At 39.8% G+C, this 21,130-nt stretch overlaps 3 protein-coding genes across 6 annotated transcripts; 2 read left to right on the top strand and 1 right to left on the bottom strand.

Moving 5' to 3' along the window:
- Positions 1-1,913: 1,913 nt before the first annotated feature.
- On the bottom strand, positions 1,914-6,713 carry LOC125891414 (eukaryotic translation initiation factor 4E type 3-like). The gene is made up of 7 exons (XM_049580698.1): positions 6,264-6,713; positions 5,294-5,366; positions 4,463-4,557; positions 4,316-4,376; positions 4,167-4,233; positions 3,899-4,054; positions 1,914-3,811 (listed from the first exon to the last, which is right to left on the bottom strand). Exons 1-7 carry the CDS (start codon positions 6,422-6,424, stop codon positions 3,768-3,770), a joined length of 657 nt encoding a protein of 218 aa, XP_049436655.1. The 5' UTR covers positions 6,425-6,713; the 3' UTR covers positions 1,914-3,767.
- LOC125891412 (serine/threonine-protein phosphatase 4 regulatory subunit 2-A-like) lies at positions 6,097-14,730 on the top strand. Of its 4 annotated transcripts, none has more exons than XM_049580696.1 (9): positions 6,097-6,175; positions 7,644-7,725; positions 7,906-8,076; positions 9,072-9,165; positions 9,316-9,353; positions 10,470-10,544; positions 10,773-10,922; positions 11,175-11,458; positions 13,513-14,730. In XM_049580696.1, coding segments are annotated over exons 2-9 (1,134 nt in total). In that variant the 5' UTR covers positions 6,097-6,175; positions 7,644-7,723; the 3' UTR covers positions 13,833-14,730. The 4 variants fall into 4 exon arrangements, with proteins under 4 accessions (XP_049436653.1, XP_049436650.1, XP_049436649.1 ...); XM_049580693.1 differs by lacking the exon at positions 6,097-6,175 and adding an exon at positions 6,776-6,961 and having other exon boundaries at positions 10,776-10,922; positions 13,513-14,729; XM_049580692.1 differs by lacking the exon at positions 6,097-6,175 and adding an exon at positions 6,776-6,961 and having other exon boundaries at positions 13,513-14,729.
- A 2,666-nt stretch (positions 14,731-17,396) lies between these two features.
- guca1b (guanylate cyclase activator 1B) lies at positions 17,397-20,882 on the top strand. The gene is made up of 4 exons (XM_049580699.1): positions 17,397-18,077; positions 19,803-19,952; positions 20,099-20,213; positions 20,460-20,882. The coding sequence occupies exons 1-4, from the start codon at positions 17,874-17,876 to the stop codon at positions 20,582-20,584; spliced, it is 594 nt and encodes a 197-aa protein (XP_049436656.1). The 5' UTR covers positions 17,397-17,873; the 3' UTR covers positions 20,585-20,882.
- The last annotated feature ends 248 nt before the right edge of the window (positions 20,883-21,130 follow it).

Genomic DNA, 21,130 nt, shown 5'->3' with positions numbered 1-21,130 from the left:
GAGTTGAGTGTAGTGTAGTGTAGTGTAGTGTAGTTTAGTTTAGTTTAGTTTAGTTTAGTTCAGTTCACTTGCACATACATGAAAAATACAGGAAAAATTAATCAAACGTTAAAACATTGTGCAGTAGATGTTAGAAGCCAAAAATGGTTCATGAAGATACCTCCCCTATTAAATAACAAAAATCACACATACAAATATTAAGATAAAAACAAAGACTGTATAATTGAATAAGAATTCTAGACTAAAGATGTAATTTAGATTACACATGTGCTCTTTGTAATTTCATTTATTCCTTCACTTTGATCATTCAACTTTATTTTGGACAGATATGCAAGACTTTGTAAATGGAAAATGGGCACTAATATACAGATTAACGTATGATGTTATACTTTGTGTTCTATGGGATGAACAGCAATATTACTTATTTTATTCAGCTTCTGGTCATTCTTGTTAAATTCCACATCCACAAATCCAAATGATCTGACTCCAAACCCTGCTCACGCAGTAGGCACCTAGAAGATAGAAGATATGCAGAACAAAAAAGACGTTCAATATTTTAAAGGACTCTGAAAGGACTAAATATGAATGGTCTTTTACTACTTCTGGCATGATGTTTTCCCTGAATGACAACTGTTGTAAACCTCTTTGTTATAAGTGTTTTGAAGAAGAAGAAGAAGAAGAAGAAGAAGATTGAACTGAGAACATTGAATGACGGCCAAAATGAAATTGCCAATTTCTGCGTGGATCTTGTAAAGGCCCTTTATTACATCAAAGGCACATGGCATCAACAGGCAGAGGGGAAAAAATCAAATTATTCATTTGCTCCTGAGAAAAATGAATGCTTAAAGACAAAATGTCACAGTATTAAAAATTAACAAAGATATTTACAAAGTTCCATCAACAACTGAAAAATAATTTAATGAGGTTTTAGTTCAGTTCAACCTGGAAAACTCCTCATACCCCCAATTATCTGAAAACACTGTGTGAAATCTTTCTGTTTTGGGAAAGAGAAACAACTAACACCATCCTCCTAGAAGATGTGGCATGTATCATCCCAAAAAGCTTCATCCAGTAACCCGATGCATGCATACGGCTTCTCAGTTCATTGCAAAAACAGATGTGCAAAACAGTGTCTCCCTACATCACTCATCGAGCACAGTCTTAGCCATAAAAAGACATTTCATGCATAGTTTGTGCAACCTAAATATAGATCAACACAAGCAAGCATCCTGCTTGGTACTGTGAACATGTGTAGCATATAGAGGCAGGCTAATCAGAGTGTACAGCTAGATTCATGGCACATTGGTGCAGCATATTATGATGGTCACTGCAATAATTAGACCCACTCATCTTTATCTTATTATGTTCCTACATGCAACTGCAGTCATTGAGAGGACAGGACTGCCTTCACATGGAGATGAAATCCTTGTGTCTCTGTTTTATTTCCATGCATTGATGCAGCCACAAGAGGGAGATATTTTCCTTCTGGTCATCATGAAATGGTGGCCTCCTATTTCTGAGGTAAAGTAGGGGCATGATAGTGCCTCAGTTTAAAAACCACAGTGAGTGTTGTCCCCATGGGCAATAAATACTTTCATTTATAGAGATATGTCTAATATGTGATGCACTACAACTTTCCTTGGGATGAATATGTTTTTATTGTATCTTATAGTTGATTCACTGCAAAAATACACCTAATGCAAATGAAAAAAATCCTAAATTCATGCACACATCTTGGATCTAACAGCAGACCTTAAAGGATTTTCTGCTAATAAGTAACTTGAAGACAAACACCTGACAATCTTTACTAGAAAATCTAGTTTAAAAGGTCCAATATAAAAGATGCTGTTTTCAATTTAACAGCCTACATATATGCTCATCACATACAATAAGTACTCCAGACAGCAAAAAGGTGGAAGTTTAGGCGTCTTTATTTCTCAAACACGTGTAAAACTAACAGAGAAACATGACTATTTACATGCTGAACAAAGATGACATTCTAAACTGCTGGTAAACACAAGGCACCATCCAAGATCAACAATCAGTTACAAAGTCTGAGACCTGAAGTGAGCGGTCGACTGTAAATGTGCAAGGGTACAGTATTCTCTTTTCCGACAGCATGTGCTTATATTACACGGACGACAGAAGAATAAAGGGAAAATAGTTTGGCAAAGTCGACGGTCGGAAAACCAACTCCTCCTGTGAATATTCTTGAGCAGAGAATCCGAGCCAAGACACCAGCATAATACATATTTAAACATTTGATTTGTTTGAGAAATCATAGCAGCAGTCTCCCTATGTGGGTTTCAATGCATATTCCATAGCTACATAGAAATAACCTCAATTGGTCTATGCAGCCAAGAATAGTCAGTCTGACTCCGTCGTACACAAACACACAGGAAAGGTGCCTTTGGTGAGATGTTTCTAAATTACATTTCCCTAAGATGATTATGCTTCTTAATACTACACAGTTTTTTACATCATCACAGAAAAGAAAATGTTTAAACCTCTAGATCTGAGTGACACTGAAATTTGTTCTAGTGCAGCAGAAGTAAACAATCTCTGATTAACTTGTTTCATACTGATCTGACCCTGCTGCAGTGATTGCGTCACTTCACCAAACACCCGCAATTTTGTACAAATAGACTGAAATAGACCTCGAGCAGTCCCCCGAGGAAAAGATTTAGAGCGTTTCTCTGCTGTCCCACTCTGTGACAGATTCCTGTGTGTCATGTGTTCGTCCATTTTTCCTGGGGCTATAATATCTACAAAAGGGAAGGCTTCACAGATTCACTTTTAACACAGGTCATATGAATACATAAAAAACAAGTAAATTAAAGGATGTCATCTACACATCTCTGTTACAATTAAAAGCAGAAAAAGAAAAGAAATCCATAACAAAATGGACACTTGAATCAGAAAAGGTAACACAAAACCAAAGTAGGTTTGGTCTCAGTTATCAAAACTCCATCTAAATCTGGACGCGCACACACACAGTAAGAAACAAAGTGCTTGAATCGGGGCGGATGCTTAAAACAAAATGACAACCACAACACTGCAAATTTGCGGCAAATTCCACAGAATAGAAATGATTGCATATATTTCTCAGCATCTACTCGTGATGATGTGTGTACTGAGGTCGTTTTTATTGTAACAAGAACATATTCCTTTTTACAATCCGCTCAAATCCTAAAAAAGAAACATAAAAAAGAATGTGCAATTTTTTGCTTGTATATTAGCATTACAGCGTACTAAACGTTCATGTTAGGCAACAGTATTTTGGCTGTAACATACAAAACAGAGAAAAGAGCTGACTAGAAAAGCTTTTGTAATGTTTTGTTAAGATAAAAGGTTTGCTTTGTGGAACTGGGCCTTTCATTAGATCAAAAAATGAGATTTAATTCAAAGACCTAGCTTTGTCTGTGCTCAGGAAACTGCACAAAATACATCTAAAAAAATCTGACATGTACGTGTACATGACCTGCTGTTTTGGTTTTTGCAAAATTTGAAGTATAAAAACACAGAAACACCGCAACAGATAAAATCAAAGTAAAATTAAAGTATTTTGGATATTATTCTGACTGACAGTAGCGCTCAGACAATGAGAAATTCCATCAATTAAGAATCATTATACACTGGCTACATTTTGAGGTAATTAAAATGATACATTAAGCAACTAAATTGCCTCAAAATGTGCCCAAATATTATCCAAAACATGATCATAAGCAAAAAACATGTATGCCTCAAGGACTCCTGTGCAAAATACCCTATTGTCTTCGTCCTCCTTCAAAAGCGTGGTGCTCCTCATGTGCTGAAATAAAAGCAAAAGAAGCAATTACTCACATTTTATGGTGTTAAAGGAAATATGTGATTATTAATATTCCAAGAAAATACTCACGTTTGTAAAACACTGCTTTGAAAGGGATCTGTGGAAGCAGCTCGTTGATCCTCCCTAAGATTTTCGACTCGTTAGCACAGGAGGCGTTTCCGTTCCAAACCTGAAACACGTCTTCTCTGTCTCTCACGCTGACGCTGACCCCGACTACTTCATCGTCTGCAAGAACGGCAGCAGAGACTGAGATGAATACATTTGAGACTTGCAAAATTCTGTAAATATAATGCAATTATTCATTCGCCAGATCCAAAAGCACGAGTAGGAAATGTACCTGAGGCACAATAATCACTGAACTGCTCTCCAATAGTAGCCAATAGCAGCTCCTTCCACACAGCAGACTGTAAATATGAAGACAAATTTGTTAAATAGAAAAAAATTAATGAGCAAGTAGTACATTAATATACTAATTATGTCACTTACAGTGCATTCTTTAGGGACTTTCATCTTCCAAACACCACCTTTAGCATTGCTTTCCTCCTCCCTGTGTGCAAACCAGCAGGCAATGTTACACAACCAGCTTCAAATACTACGAACACATTCATGCATTTATCTTATGTTCAAGCGTACCAGAGTGGCTTTCTTTCTCCTCTCATCAGATGATAGCTACATCTCAATGGCAGGCTGGAGACGCCGGGTATGTTGTTGTAAACTCTCCAAAAGTTCTACTCCAGTGCCGAGGTGAAGAGAGGAAACAGGTTATTTTACTGCACCATTTACCAGCACAGGGAGTGCAGACAGCTGACCTTGTTAATATTTCACATTTGTCACAATGTAGAAAATCGCTGCCAAAGGTCTTTTCCTCATTGCTCTTAACCACACGCACGCACTCATGAACCCTTATCCAGCACAGTTGTGGTTCGTGATTCGTAAAGTGGTACTTAAGCTCTTTAACATCCTGCCACAATCACAGTGATGCATTAAAAATAACCCTGCGATGATGTTTAGATCAGTAATCAGTTATTACACAGATTAACATGTTGATTAGCAGGTGTTTCCACGTCAACTAATTCACTTCAAAGTATTTATTAGTAAGTTATAGCACTTAATGACAGTTATTAATGCTGGCAGATCATGAGAAAAATGTGTAAAGCTACTAAACCTCAGGCTGATGATGTGGTTTGACCTGAAACAACACGTGTAAGGATGCTACTGCTGTTACTGCTACTTCTAAATCCTGTATGCTGTTTACTCTCAAGTACAAAGACAGGCTCCTGACAGACATCTTAATTAAAGTCTGGCTGGGGTCTTGGGTGAAATGCGATGTGGAAATAAATCAGCATATCTTGTTTTGATTCGGAAACTTGCTCTTGAAGTGCGTCATCACATCAACTCCTAGTGTGGCAGAGTGTGCCTGCTGTAGCTGTGCTATTCTTGCATGACAACCATAAAGCATCTTACCTGGACGGTCTCCACAGTGTAGATTTTCTTCAGGTTTGACTCGCATTCAGCTGCTGTTGTTCCTGGTAGGGATCTGGCACAAAAACAGACACATGAACATTTATTTTATTTCCTTCTTCGAAAACCAAAAGCTTGCCCAGGTCCTGCAACATGTCATGTAATGGATCCATTTATTGCAGTGTTACATTACTCGGACATGTTTGAGTGAGCTGGCCTCTGAGCAGACAGGTTGGAGGGGTGGGGGTGGGGGGGAGGTGATCAGATGACAAATAAGCCAGTAAACAGTAAACAACACTGACCCCATTTGAACACAGCACCCTGATTTGACTACTCTGTGGATGATGAGGCTTGTGTAACTGTCTATCAACTGTGTTCAACTCAATTATGATTGCTCCTGAAATCACTTTGACATCACAGCCAACATTCTGCTTAAAGAAATGGCAAATCTGAGCTACATAAGTTTTTATACAACAGAATAAAAGTGCTCCACTGAACAAAGGCTGCAGACACGTGAGGAGTGGCACAAGTTTTTCCCCCATGCTCATAAAAAATACGAGTAAAAGCTGAGACTGAACTCAAACTGACCTTGTCTGAAGTGGAGTTACAGTGTTTAGCCACTTATTACGCCCTTTTGTTTATTTTAAGACCTTACCAAGCACAGGACCTGCGTATGTAGGTCAGGGAGAAAACAAGTTGGCAGGAAAGCTGCACCAACACCACTAGCAGGCTGTGTTTGCTGTAATGTCATTTTTCTGTAATAAATAAAGACAGACAAGCCCTTTGTCGCTGTTAAACGCACATATATAGTGTTATCTGGGCTGCAAAGGCTGATAAAGCAGGCCAGAGAGATTCGTCATCTCCCTTCTTTGTTCTCATTAAAAGGTCAGCTCCACAGAGTTCACCCACTTGACACCAGCTGGAGATTGATAATACAACAATGGACGGGTTGGATAGTTAAGCAGTGTCTTACCTATCGAGCCAGAAAGTCCAGGGAGAATGTAAAGGCAGAATGTCGTTTTCATTGTCACTTGAAATCCTTCCCAAATCTCTGTCGCTGATGTGAATGTTGTGCTCCAGCAGACCCGGGCTGGATGATGTGCTCAGCTGTAACGCAGCTACAGGGACTGCCATTGTTACCTCTGGAAAAGGCGAAGGTCTTCTTATGACAGCTAGCAGGTCTGTAGTCCAGATGTTCGCACTGGAGGTTGTTATCGTTATATTTATAGGTCGGTTAGGTAAAATTAACCCCGATCAGCTGCTGACTCATTGGCCGCTTCGCCGGTTTGCGCCGTCACAACAACAGAGAAACGATGACGCCCGCTGACTGCTTGCGGCATCTACAGCGCGCCGGAGCGATCCAGAAGTTTCTGTCACTGAAGTCTGCGCATACTTCAATTATAGTTTCGCTTATTTGCGCCACAACAACAAATTAAATACAATTTACTGCTGCGTATTTCGCCGCTGCGAGGGGGTTCAAATGCTTTGTTGATCCCAAGTTGAACTGGAACGCATCTTCCGCAAATGCGAATACGTAATTTCAGACATGCGCAGTCGTCGCCGCCACCAGCTTTGTTGGGTTGCTACATGCTAACTGCTAACTAGCAAGTATTTCCTGCCTGTGACTGGACACAGCTATGGACATCGACGCGTTGTTGGAGGCGTTTCAAGGCAATATTTACAGTTATTCAAATACGTGATTTGTTATGAGTTAATGATGATGGCATGTGTGTAGAAGCCTCCAGAAAAAATCTGCAATGTTTGCTAACTAACGTTACGTTACGTGCGTTACCTTAACTTAGCTTACTAACAACGATTAGCGTTTAGAAGAGGTACCAAGGGACAGTCTGCTCTGTCCCTGCTTGGCCTATGTGGTTCAGTGTTTATCCTCTGCTAGAAAGAAGTTCGTCACATTTTTTATTTTTGACCCACTTACTCGCACTGGGAGATTATGTAAACAGCTAGCTGTGTAGCATCACAATAAACATGCTAACATAGGAACTTTTGCAAGAACTTTCCAGCGAGTTAACCAAAATTGGTTTTATAATGTGGTGTTTAACATGTTTTATTTCCATGTTTTCACTTGACACAGCTGATAAATGACACTTTTAAATCATTTCATCATTGCTAGCGTATAGTTAGTGTGCCATAAGTAGCCTGAAACGAAACTACATGTATTATCTTGCCAGCTTTCCAGTATGATTAACAGAATACATCATTTCTCTAATGGTTATATGCCTCTAGGTGATGCAGGTACAACATTGTTTGGGTCTGACAGTATGTGTGCTGTTTGGATAAATGTAAGTAAATATGAATAAACACATTTTTCTGCTTTTAATGTGGGCATTTACAGATTTTGAGAAGAAAGGCAAGAAAGAGACCAGTCCTGAACTAGAGCAATTCTTGTGTCATGTTGCCAAGACGGGACAGCCAATGTGAGTACTCCTCAAGACATTAAAAACATTACACCTGCTACAGATCTTCACGCACAATGAAGACACCTGCTTGGTGAACATTTATGTTTCTCTTATCATGCTTTTTGTAATAAAGTGTCCGAAGACATTTCAATCTTTCGTGTGCATGACATGCAGCCTTGCATTTCCATTATCTTCCAGGATCTCATGGTCACAGTTCAAAACATACTTCGTGTTCAAGTTGGAAAAAGTCATGGATGATTTCCACGCTTCGTCGCCGGAGCAGAGAGCACCACATAATCCCAATGTAGATTATGTTCCCTTTGAAGAGATGAAGACAAGGATCCTAAAAATAGTGGAAGGTTACAATGGGTGAGTAAAGCTAAGAATTAGTCACTTAACTGCAAACAACACCATATACAAAACTAAATGTAAATGTAATAATAAAAAACTTTATTTATATAGCACTTTTTAAAACACAGTTACAAAGTGCTGTGCAAAAAAACTAAACACAATTAAAACAAAGAAGAAGAAGACATAACAAGTTATAAGATGTCATCTAGTAAAAGATAAAATAAGGCCAAAGCTAAAATCAAGATAAGAAATGAGCATTAAAATCAATGATAGCAATAAAATAGACAGCCAGCTCAGATAAAGTCAGGATATGCTTTCCAATAGAAGTACGTTTTCAAGAGAGACTTAAACGAAGTGACATGTAGGCCTATCCATCAGTGCTTGTCTGTGATATTATTAGTTTGTCTTCTTTCATGTTATCAACTTAGTGAAAACATAACCACCAAGTAGGAGAGATATTTAGATGTGCACTAGATATGTAGAAAAAACTGAAATGTATAGGCATTTAAATCAAAATTAATCAGCTGGAATCAGATCTTGCCCAATGTGTGCTGTAATTCATTCATTTCTTTCTGCCAAAGTTGTGTAACTTCCTCCATTCATTTTCCATTGATAAAACATAGAGTAACTCAACTTCACATTTTTCTTGTGACACTTCTTCCTAAAAAAAAAAAAACATTTTCATAAATCTTTCATAGCCAAAGTAAACAAAACAAATAAATAAATTAACAAATGACATTTTCTTGGTGCATCACTCAAATCTTAACTTAGTGTTTGAACATTAACAAAACAATACTGTGCAAACTTTTTCCATTGTATAAACACTCATGATCAATAATTCATGTCCGCATTTGGGGCCAGCCGTGACTAAAATTGGCCAGCTCTGTCCAGATTGATCCAATGTTTTCTCATTCAGCCGCGGCGCTGCCAGGTTTGGCAGGTGTTGATGATGCCTGACTGTGAGTCAGCTATGTGTGGCTAATCCTAAATATATCTCTCGGTAACTTTTCCAGAATCCCGTTCACCATTCAGCGTCTGTGTGAACTCCTCACAGACCCCAAGCGCAACTATTCAGGAACAGACAAGTTTCTCATGGGTTTAGAGAAGGTGAGAACTACACTGCACTCTTGTGTATACGTGTAAAAACTGTCATGTTAAGTGTTTTCACTCAAGATAAACAAGATTGATGAATATTGTTTGAAATTTTCCATGGCTTTAAATTGAATTCTAATATATATTATTGTTCATGAATTGCAGAATGTAATGGTGGTCAGCTGTATATACCCCACATCAGAGTAAGTACATCAGCTGTTTCTGCATTATTTCTATTAAAGGGAGAATTCACACCAAAATAAGAATGCATATTTTTCCTCTCACCTGTAGTGGTATTTATCATTATAGATTGTTGTGGTGTGAGTTGCAGAGTGTTGAAGATATCGGCTGTTGAGTTGTCGACCTTCTCTCAAATGTAATGGAACTAGATGGCACCAGCCTTGTGGTGCTCAAAGCACCAAAAAAAGACATTTGAAAAATTCAACAGCAGTGTCTCTTTTCAGTGAGGAGATTCATGTATGCACAATTTTCTTTCTGCCAAACTACAATCGCCAACCATGCCACTGTGCAGGAGGAAGCGTGCATCTACTCATGGACGAGAGGCTCGTGCTGGTGATAGCGCAAGATGTAAACATTAATGGTGTCCTGCTCGGCTGAGCTGAAACATTAGGTCACTGGTGTTAGGTGAGCTAGCAGTAGATGCACACTTCCTTCTGTGCAGTGGTACAGTTGGCGGGTGTAGTTCAATAGAAAGAAAACATGAGCATGCTTACAACAAGGTGAGTGGACTAGCTTGAGTAACAGGGTCATGATTTCTGGAAAGAGTACCCAAAAAAGACATTTAAAAACTCAACAGCAGTGTTTACATCTAGCGTTATCACCAGCATGAGCCTCATGTCCGTGAGTAGATGCACGCTTCCTTCTGTGCAGTGGCGTGGTTGGCGATTGTAGTTTAGTAGAAAGAAAATAGTTCATACATGAAATTGCTCGCAACAAGGTCTGTGGATTATCTTGATTGACTGGGTCGAGATTTCTGGAAAGAGACATTGCTGTTGAGTTGAGATTTTTTGGCGCTTTGAGCACCACAAGCTGAGTGCCATCTAGTTCTATTGTATTTGACAGAAGGTAGACATCTGTACAGCTGATATCTCCAACACTCAGCAACTCACACCAAAACAATCCAGATTAATAAATAGCACTACAGGTAAGAGGAAAAAAATATGTATTTTGGGGTGGACTGTCCCTTTAAGCTGCTTCTAATGCACATTGAAAGCTCCCTTGAATTTGCTTATTCAGTCACACGTACAAAGTTACAATTAACAGCCAGTTGTTTTTGTGCCTTTCTACTTCTTCCGAAGGAAAAATGGGGCATCCAGTGTAAACAGAATGAATGGAGTGATGTATCCTGGTAACTCTTCTCTATATTCAGACAGGTGGGAGCCACATACTTGTCAGTGATTGACTTCCACAAATCTAAAATTGCCTCATACACCAGCAAGAAGAAAATCAAACTAGTTCAAAAGTCAAATATCTAAAAGCCAACAAGGCTATAGCAGGAGCTGTTACATCTTGCCTGTCAGTTTGGGTCTTGGTAGTTCTGCTGATGTGCCATCATGTGATGCATCTTGCGTAAGAAGTGGTCATTTTCTCTTTTTCTGCAGTAGAAATGTAAACGGACCAGACACACCAAAACCGCTCACCAGACCAAAGCTGTCATTGTCGGCTTCGCTTTCCACCAACGGGCTCCCCGACTGCACAGTCAGTAAAGAGCCAGAGCCAACCACAGAGGAGGTGGCGGAGCACCACATCGGGTAATTGGAATACGTATGGTACATACTGTATGTGGCACTGTGAGTGGGTGTGTAGCACACTGAGAAAGTCTACTCAGTATTTCTTATTTAAAATGAAGGACAGTGATGATATCTGTCAAGCCTTGACATTTCCCACAGGAGCAGATCTTCTCAATACCCCATCTTTAAAAGGAATATATGAGAGCTACTTATTGCTGTAATCTGTAATATGTAATTTGATAAATTGAATCTGTGTTTCTGTCGTTACTGCAGCGCTTCCTCGCCATCAGAGGGTGAACTTACACCAAACAGCGGAATAAAGAACAAACACCCCGAGGAGGAAGAAGAGGAGAGCTCTGATGCTGACCAGCACGAGGTCAAGAGGCTCAAGTTCGACGAAAAGGACGAGGACGAGACAGAAAGTGAAGAAAAGGAGTCATCTTGTTGTAAAGGGTCAGAGAGCTCGCCAGAGACACCAGAGTCTTCAAAAGAATCCTGTGGTCAAGAGTACACAAGTGGAACATCTTGTGACACACCTCCTATTTCAGAGGATCATGGTAAGTGTCGCCATGCAGTAGCTTGTGTTTAAGTCACACTCAGTGCATGTAACTGTGACCCAAAGTGTCAAGGTTTTTATTCTGATGTTTATCTTAAACTCACATTGCTTCAGATGTCTCAGAGTTTAATGTTGGACTACCAGAGTAAAATATATAGTGTTTAAAATCATGACTAATTCCCTCATACTGATATAGATGCTCGTTAACAAGTTTTTTTTTCCTCATTCCATAACCCTGATGTCTCAATTTATCTATTCAGCTATTTTGGTAGTCGATAAATCATTTTGAAGAATGCCAAATTTCTGTGGTTCCATCCTCCCACTTATCTCTGTTTTTAGTTTCCCCGGTCTTCTATGATAGTAAACTGAATATATTTAGGTTTTGGATTGTTGGTTGGGCAAAACATTTAAAGAAGTCACTGTGGGCTTTGGGAATTTGAGATTAAGGCTGTCTCTGTGAAGAAATTTCCCCTGTGGTTTATTAAGGGTGGCTCGACAGCATGATTTGTAGTTTTACCATTGTTTTTTGTCGTTTTTGCAAATTGCTTCATTTATCCCGATTTTAGTGCTTAATAAATATGCTTTATTATTAGGCTATTAGTAGGTATATTGTTGCCAATGACAAAGATTAAATACTTGTTCAGTGTTGAATGCAGAGCACAGAAGGGCAATGAGGCACAATAAGGCCCTCATCACATAGGACAGGTTTTAGCAGCTAAAGGGGCCTTTTTTATTGATTTTAATGGGAATGAAGCCTTTTGCATGCATGTTTTTGCATTGTGACACGCCTCGTGTTTATGCGCTCTAGTTGCCTGGCGTTTTTCCCGGAGCACTCTGAACTCCGAGAGTTGAAAAGACTTCAACTCAAAGCAGAAAAACGCCCCACATCATCTCTTTTTTTCGTCATCTTTTTTTCCCACTGTCCAATCAGATGATTTGACAGGCGGGTCTAATGGAGGAGAAACTGGTGGTAGCAGTTGCTGGATACCCAGAGCTAAACTGCCCCCTGAGTCATCCTAAAATATGCCTGGAAACGGCCATCATGGAGGCGAAGCTCCTGGACCAACTGGTGATGCTCCCCGTGATCCACTCTCTTTTTTAGGGTCTCATGTACCCACACAGATCTCTGTTCCCCTGTGACCAACAAACTATTTACTGACAGTTTCTCACCCTCAACCAGAGCTACAGCAAGTACCCTCTGCCTCAACATTTTAGGAACTAGATACTAATTACTGTCAAATAAATAAACGGTAGATTCATTACATTCTAGGAAGGTTAGAATAAGGAGGTGAGTCTGTGGTTGCCTGGCAACAATAAAAAGGCGCAGCAAGAGTTATTTTTTTTTCACTAGTTGCATTGACTTAAACAAAGGCAAAACGATTTCTGTGTGATCAGGGCCTAAGGATTGCAGCGTTTTTTCAGCTTCGATGCTTTGGTTGCGTCTGGTTGCCATGGTACAAAATATCTGTCGAAGTAAATTTGTCAGAACAAGGTAGAGCACCTACTTGCTCTGGCCCTCGCTCTAAGTCAAGGGAAGGCTGAAGCACGCAGGAAGAGAGAACAGACCTGCTGTTCGTCGTTGTTCAGCAATGTGATGTCAATATTGTGGTATGCGTCCCTCCTCCACTGTGATTGGATGGCTGGTTAGAAAGTGACAATGATGAGTGGATGCAGCATTTTATCCAAAGTTGAATATTTTTTAACTCTTGGTAGCCAGAAAAAAAGGCAAATGTGCAGTGCTCAGCGCAGAATAGAAGCTCAGTGCCTCAACATGCTGCTGGCATTTGTAGCTGAGTCCATAAAAAAAGAAAAGGAATGAACAACAGCAGTAGGGGTGGTTGCTTGCCATCGCCTGCGGTTGACTTGTCAGTATTATTCTGTTGCAATACTGGGGTTGTCACGGCAGCCCATACACGTGATCAGCATTTTTCACTAACTTCTGACATTTTATAAACAAATGACGAATCGTGTTTTTCACAAAAATAAATGACATATTAATTGATAATGAAGATGATGATTAGTTGCAGCCCTGATGTTGTCCACTTTGGTTCTCAGAGCCCAGCAGCACTCAGACAGAACCACCTGAAAGGGAAGAAGACTCATCTGAGAGGGAGGATGTCCCGAGTCTGGAGAAGGACGCCGCTGTGGATCAACCTGAGCAGCCTGCGCCATCAGAGAAGAGTACAAGCTTTGAGCAGGAAAATGGGGAGAGCAACAGCAGCAGCAGCAGCAGCAGCAGCAGCAGCGATGGAGAAGGCCCACCCAGCGAGAAGCAGGTCCCCTCTTCTAGTAGTTCACCTGACTTGTCAACAGAGGGCAACACTGACAACTCAGACAGCACTAAGACTGAAACAGAACCAGGGAAACATGACTAACTTGAAGCCCAGCCTGCCAACTGATGTTTTTTTACACTGTATGATACCACACCAAGGGTATATCTGTAGCACTGTGGACCTCTGGACTTCAGGACCAGAAGCGATGTGAACCTCAAGAATCCTCACTGGAGGATCTTTTTGTCCTCTTCAGTTTTAAGTACTCAAGTCCACACATCAGCCGGTCTTTAAACTGGAAGGAAATGATTTAAAGATTATGGAGACTGTACTTTTTCACTGTTGACTAAAACTTTTTCTGATCTTTTTTCCCTGATTTTTATATCTGAGTGTTACATTTAACCTTGATAACTGATGTATTCAGTAATTTCATTATCCTTATGTCATTTGGCATGTATTTCCAAAAGATAATTTCACAGACATTTCACAGTTTGAGTTGTGTTTTGGCCTAGTTTTCTGATGAATGTGCATCTCTCCAGTTGGACACGCCATTAAGAATGTGAAGCAGCACTTCACAGACGTCTGTTTGTGTTTTCAATTAAGCACATAGCACAAAATGTATTTCTTATTAACATGATATTGCACTTATTTGCATTTACCCCTTGAAGGATGTGTTTTGCTTTGTCACTGTATGAAGCCAATATAAACACACAGTATTGCCAGGAGCTTGTTTAGAATTTGGTTTGAAGCCATTTCTGCATCAAAATCTGTCAACAGAACACAAGGTACTTTTACACTTTCTGTATGTCATACCTGAGTTGTAAAAAATGTCCCTTTTGATAGCTTGGATTTTTACAGTACGTATCTGTAAATCAGTTTTTGTAGACTTGTAATACTCGTCCACTGCCTTCGTAAAACTGATCGCTGGAAGTTGAATGCTTGAGCTTGTATCATAGTATTCATGGAAAGCAATAAATGCTAAAACTCAAAGTGTGTTTCATATCTGCACAACAATGAGGGCCACAGACTGATGGGGACTGAAGGTGTCACCCATTAATAGCTATATGGGTGATTCCACACCCCACAAAAGTTTCTGAATCACCAGAATAAATGTTGGTAATGTACATTTGTATCTTACTACATAGTGGATACGCTGAAACTTTACGTTCTTACAACACTCTGGTTGAGGTGTAGTTATGTTTAGTTACAAAACAAATGGTTTTGTTGTTTGTTGGTCTTAAAAGGAGGTTTGCAGCTTTGCAGTCATCTTGCCAATATCCCACAGCATCCACCAACCCCTTCACCTCCTGATGACACAATCAGCTCATACACATGTGATCAAAACTATGCTTCTTTAGAAATGTTGATATGATACATATGAAACGTCTAACTGTAATGCATCTGTGGTTTGCATAAATGCACCATGCCAACATTTTCTTGTGGTTAATAGGCTGCCTCATGTCTAGAACCTAAGTTCATGACAGTACACCTCTAAAACTAAAGACCAGATTTTTGTCTTCAGCTGTTCTTTGACTTTAATGCTGCTGTAATATGCTAACACGCTTATTGTAAAGCCTGGTCTCACTCTAAAGTCATTGAAATCCAGCGTTTGGGCAGTGACTTGTGGCATCAGAAACCAACGAAAAAAGGTGTCCTTTAACGTTGGTACGATATGCAACTGGTTGCCATTATAGTTAAACGGTACCTGACCAACTTTCACCTGAGAAAGCAGTGTTCACGTCCCGTAAGATTCTAAAGCCAAACCCTGGACAAAAAAACATCAATTCACAGTGTTGTACCGACTTAGTGCCTTTATTATTAAAGAGACTGCATATAAACGTTAAATTTCCTGTGAAAACGGGAAGTGTATATTGAAAGAAGACAATGCATGTAACAGGCAGAACTTGACACAGTGTCCCAGAACATCAACAACCAACACGCGCAGGGTACCTTTCACGTTGTATCTGGACGTGGAAAGTCCATGACCAAACATCAGTATGTGACAAGGTCGGAGTGAGCCTTGCCTTGCACACCATAACTTTCACATGTTAACATAGCAACATTAGCCAAACATGCTGCATTGAGCCACTTTATATTAACCTTTAGCAAGCTAAGATGCTTATGTGCACACATTAATGGTCCATACAGGATGAATTGTAATAACCTTGATCTCCCTGAATAATCATCTAGTGCCATGATGACCAAATCAAATTAACCAAAATTCATGACGTTCCCATCATCCTCAGTTGAACTTAAAGGGACAGTTCACTCCAAAATAAAAATGACATATTTTTCCTCTTACCTGTAGTGCTATTTATCAGTCTAGATTGTTTTGGTGTGAGTTGCCAAGTGTTAGAGATATTGAGTGTTTGAAATGGAGTTTTTTAAGCGCCACAAGCTGAGTGCCATCTAGTTCCATTATATTGGAGAGAAGGCAGACATCTCTACGAGCGATATCGCCAACATTCAGCAATTCACACCAAAACAATCTAGACTGATAAACAGCACTACAGATAAGAGGAAAAATATGATCTTTTGATTTTGGGGTGAACTGTCCCTTTAATATTTGGTGCTAAGTGACAATGTCTGCATGCGAACAGGCTAAACCAACGTGGCTGGTGAACAACACTCGGCTGTACACCGAAGATTTTACTGAGCCAAAATAGTACAGGAAGTAATGGTGATATAGAGATGACACCTGAGTGACATTACTTGAGACCCGTCCTGCCAATGCAAGGTAGTCATGGGCACAGAACTGGTAGGTCTTGACTAGAACCGCCCTGGGCACAGGAATACAACTTACGTAAGACGACTGGATGAAGGAAAATGTGGGTGGGATTTAAATATGTCTTGTACAGGAACAGGAGGAGTGAATCATTCTAATCGTGAGGATAACATCCAGTGACACCTTGACCCTGGCCTTGACATTTCTAAGCTATGATTATCACTATCCCTGTCATCAGCACCGGGAGGTATTGGGCCAAGCCAAGCATTCACCTGTAAACGACAGCTACGGTTTACCACCAACGGCCACACTCTAATTCTGCTAAAAAACACAAGCAGTTATTTCCAAATTTCCTTCAACCACTCTGCAGCCTGATACTCAAACAAGACCAGAAGCTTGCTATATGTTTCCACCCATTTACCAAAAATATTTTCATTGCCGTCTGAAGCTGTAATGTCCATCATTAGTGAATTTAGCCGCAACACATTTATTATAGGCTTCAGAGAGACTGAAGCAGGCATGTAAACAGTAATCAGGGTGGCAGTAAATAACATGGCTTCGGAAGGTCAGAGCTGCCAGGGATAACTAAACACTTTGCCTGTGTGAATCATCAGACTGGTTAGGAACTTCCAGGGAAAGATTACTTAAAGGAGCACACCAGCGATTTAGCTTTCCACTTGCATGAAGTTTGAGGACTCGGAAGGAACGGACTGACGAACAAGTGTCAAAATCTGAGCAGCAGTGCCTGAGATATCCTGATTTTTATTGGATAGAATGGGCGAGACTGTTCTGGAAATGCTGAATCCTACATTTCCCACAATGCAACTAATAGCATTAGACCCTCCCTGATTGTAACTTTGTAATCACTTAACTGGACACTTCTCATTTGACATTGTCATATGGCAAACAGACCTCAATCCTGAGTTTACCTGAGTATATTTTACCTTTGCACACACTTTCTTACATTGTTAATAGAAAGTCAATTAGAGGCACTTTAAACCTGTTAGTAGGGAGTGTGTTCCTTCAAAGCGAACATACAGATGTACTTTCTAGGATAGGTAGAGGCAGGACTACAAGGAAATCCTCTCACAATCTGTTGGTGAGCTAATTGATTTTGACAAGTGTCCATTTCTAATCCCTTATCATGTGATCCATAACAGCCTTTGTCTCATCCCGACTCTCAGATGAGATTTGCCACAATAGAGAGCACAATTACAATCCAGCCTGTATGGACCTTTATGCCATTTTAATCGATTTGATTTTTGCTAATTTGCACAAATTTTGTCACAGCAACTGGTTCGATAACCAAGGATTGATTGAATTCTGAATTCTGTAATGTAGAGAGTCACTAAGGTCAAATAGTTTCATGTAATGTAAGAAATAATTTTAGTCTTTACTAAGTTAAAGAAGGATTTTCCACGATGGGTCAACGCCTGAGTGAGGACTGCGACCCAGACAAGGAAATTGATGTGGCAGAGCTGCAGGAATGGTACAAAAAATTTGTGGTGGAGTGTCCCAGTGGAACTCTCTTCATGCACGAGTTCAAGGGGTTTTTCGGCGTTACTGAAAACAAGGAGGCCGCGGATTACATTGAGAACATGTTTCGAGCCTTTGACAAGAACGGAGTAAGTGATAACTTCTGTTGTGTCATTTGTCTCATTTTAGTATTGACACTAGCCTTGCCACAGTAATTGTGAGGATTTTTGTGATTGGAAGTATTTGTGACAGCTGCTGTTGTTGTATATTTAGATCGACAAGAATTAGCTGATCTACAGAAAATTAATCTGTAACAATTTTGATGGTTGATTAATTGGGTAAGAAAGGCTACAACCATTCATTCTCTGGAGTACGTGGCAGCCTTGAGCTTAGTCCTGAGGGGCTAACTGGAACACTAGCTTAAATGGACATTCATGATAATGGGAGCGGATTCATTGATAAAACAGAGCTTCTTGAAATTGTGGAGGTAGTATTTTCGATCATGCCGCACAGGCCGTAAATGTAAAGGTTTCAGCTTCTGAAATGTGAATATTGCTGGATTTTCCTCTATGAAATTATACAGAATATCTTATCTGAATATCATCACAAAAAAGGCTATTTGAATATGTCAGTTTTTTGCCAGGAAATTGGAAATTAAAATGGTCATTTTGCAACATTTTCTAGCACACTGTAGTCTCAACCAATGGTTCCCAACCTTTTTTCTTAAAGGACCCCTTTAATATTATTGAGTAAACTAACGACCCCTGACTAAGTGACATATTTAATAATTATTTCATATTAAATGCATAACAATAACAGTACAGAGCTAGTAATAAACTGCACATCAACCCAAAGAGTGAACGCAGTAACTAATTTTGAGCAGATTATTTCCTGTCAGTATTGATCTATGAGTTTTCCTGATATTATTTTTATACAGTTCTCTCTCTATTATGTATTATTTAACAATCACACATACATAGATTGTAATCTTCTGTTTTTATAAAGTCAGTTTTTTCTTCTCCCTGACAACCATTATTCTGTTAACTCATTGTCTTAATTCGTACATTTCCAGTAACTTTTCTTTTTATTTAAGAAACAAAAAACATGAGGTCCTCATGGTGTTACAAGGTCAAATCCCTGTACATTTTTCACTTACAGGCATACAGTGTCACACCTTTTTCAATGGCATTTATACACAATCCATTTCTCCCAGTATTTTGTACATTTTTCCATCTCAAGTCTCAAAATAAAAGTCTTTCCATACTGTATATTTCATTTATAATCCCCAGCCACTGAGACAGTATTGGAGGATCAACTTGCAACCATTTGCAAGTTATGGCTTTCCTGCTACTTGCCAAACGTATCTTTAATGAATACTTATCTTTGTGTGGGACAGTTTCAGGTATTTTTCCTAAGTGACAAATGAACAGACTAAATCCGTCCCAATTAATTCTGTACTTTTCTGATGCAGGACAAGGCTGTTAAGCAGAGAGTGAGGACTCTGAGTATACTTTATAAGAAAGTTAAGTTTAAATGTTGAATAATAATCTTGTTTCTTCATATAACTGAATGAAGTGCTGAAATAAAGGCCTACTGTATGTGTATATATATTTAAACTTTTCTTTCACCCCTTTAAATCAAGAAGGCCTTGCGACCCCCCTGTGAAGCTTTGGTGACCCATAGTAGGGGTCAGAACCCCAAGATTGGGAACCAGTGGTCAAAACAATTAATTGAGAAGATAATTGTCAGATAAATTAGTACTGAAAATATCCCTTAGTTGCAGCCTGACACATTTTTTCTTTGTCATCTTTTTTCTGTCAGAATAAACAAACATTTTGCTTCACAGTATCTTAACTCTCTCTTCATGCACACAGGACAACACCATTGATTTCCTGGAGTACGTGGCAGCCTTGAACTTAGTCCTGAGGGGCAAACTGGAGCATAAGCTTAAATGGACATTCAAAATGTATGATAAAGATGGAAGCGGATGCATCGATAAAACTGAGCTTCTTGAAATCGTGGAGGTAATATTTACGATGATGTGCGAGAATCGATTTGTAAAGTCTTACGAACATTTTAGAGAACGTTTCGAGATAAATCAGTGGGCCGTAATGAGATGTAGTCAGTGTAGGAGTCGTTGTTAACTTACTTTCCTGTCACTCTCTTCCAGTCTATTTATCGACTGAAGAAAGCCTGCCACGGAGAGCTGGATGAAGAATGCCATCTGCTGACCCCAGACCAAGTGGTCGACCGGATATTTGAGCTGGTTGATGAGAATGGAGATGGTGAGTGTTTGTCACAGCTTTCTGACAGCTTAAAATGCTTCATGAATGATTCAAGAGGTCTGTGTCAGGCTGCTGTAATGGCTGTGTGGGGTGCTAATGTAGAAGTGTACATGTGTGTGTTGTTGCGTGTGCATGTTAAAAAGGGAAGGTGTGACTCAGCTGCAAAAAGGTCCGCTCTTTATCAAAATGTTGAATACAGGATTGGAGAAATGTGTGGTAAAATGATGGCTGCCCCTCGTCACTTAGGGGAGCTCTCACTGGATGAGTTCATTGACGGAGCACGGAGGGACAAGTGGGTGATGAAGATGCTGCACATGGACGTCAATCCTGGGGACTGGATCAACGAGCGAAGACGCAGCTCTGACTCCTAAGGCTCCAACACGGACTGCCAATCTGTCACGTACACACATTCTTCATGTGTGGCCAATCATGTTCTGATTTTGTATTGCAGTTTCTATGTATATAAAAGACAACACCATAGTCTCCTGTCGTTGGTCTGTCTGCATTAGGTTCAACACTCAACAGTAGTTTTGACTTATAGGCACTACAGTCTTGTAGGTCTGTTATTATGTCTGTATTTCATAGATGCTGCAGACATAAGGTGCTTACTTACTTTCTTTTTTTTCCTTTGTGCCACTGACTGTGATTCAATAAAAATAATTAAAGGACTGAGGCTGACTGACAAGTTTTTCATTCACTCATGGTTTTGTTGCACCTGTTATTTAGTCATGGTACAGGGTTGTGGGGGGAGCTGGGGCCAGACTATCACAGGGCTGACACATAGAGACAGACAACCATTCATGCTCACATACATTCACACCTACGGCCAATTTAGAGTCACCAATTAACCTGCATGTCTTTGGACTGTGGGAGGAAGCTGGAGTACCTGGAGAAAACCCACGCTGACATGGAGAGAA

Source organism: Epinephelus fuscoguttatus, linkage group LG7, assembly GCF_011397635.1.
Source record: "Epinephelus fuscoguttatus linkage group LG7, E.fuscoguttatus.final_Chr_v1".
Classification (NCBI taxonomy): Eukaryota; Metazoa; Chordata; class Actinopteri; order Perciformes; family Serranidae; genus Epinephelus; species Epinephelus fuscoguttatus.
The sequence above is the reverse complement of the archived record's forward strand: the minus strand, read 5'-3'. Positions and strand labels throughout refer to the sequence as shown.

Excerpts from the sequence above, each read along its gene's own strand:
- LOC125891414 (XM_049580698.1), bottom strand. The coding sequence starts at position 6,424 with ATGGCAGTCCCTGTAGCTGCGTTACAGCTGAGCACATCATCCAGCCCG. Across the intron at positions 5,367-6,263 it reads TGGACTTTCTGGCTCGATAG|ATCCCTACCAGGAACAACAG; the intron begins GTAAGACACTGC and ends TTTTTGTGCCAG. Across the intron at positions 3,812-3,898 it reads CAAAGCAGTGTTTTACAAAC|CACATGAGGAGCACCACGCT; the intron begins GTGAGTATTTTC and ends CTTTTATTTCAG.
- LOC125891412 (XM_049580692.1), top strand. The coding sequence starts at position 6,928 with ATGGACATCGACGCGTTGTTGGAGGCGTTTCAAG. Across the intron at positions 8,077-9,071 it reads ATAGTGGAAGGTTACAATGG|AATCCCGTTCACCATTCAGC; the intron begins GTGAGTAAAGCT and ends TAACTTTTCCAG. Across the intron at positions 11,459-13,512 it reads TCCTATTTCAGAGGATCATG|AGCCCAGCAGCACTCAGACA; the intron begins GTAAGTGTCGCC and ends TTTGGTTCTCAG.
- guca1b (XM_049580699.1), top strand. The coding sequence starts at position 17,874 with ATGGGTCAACGCCTGAGTGAGGACTGCGACCCAGACAAGGAAATTGAT. Across the intron at positions 18,078-19,802 it reads GAGCCTTTGACAAGAACGGA|GACAACACCATTGATTTCCT; the intron begins GTAAGTGATAAC and ends TCATGCACACAG. Across the intron at positions 20,214-20,459 it reads GGTTGATGAGAATGGAGATG|GGGAGCTCTCACTGGATGAG; the intron begins GTGAGTGTTTGT and ends CTCGTCACTTAG.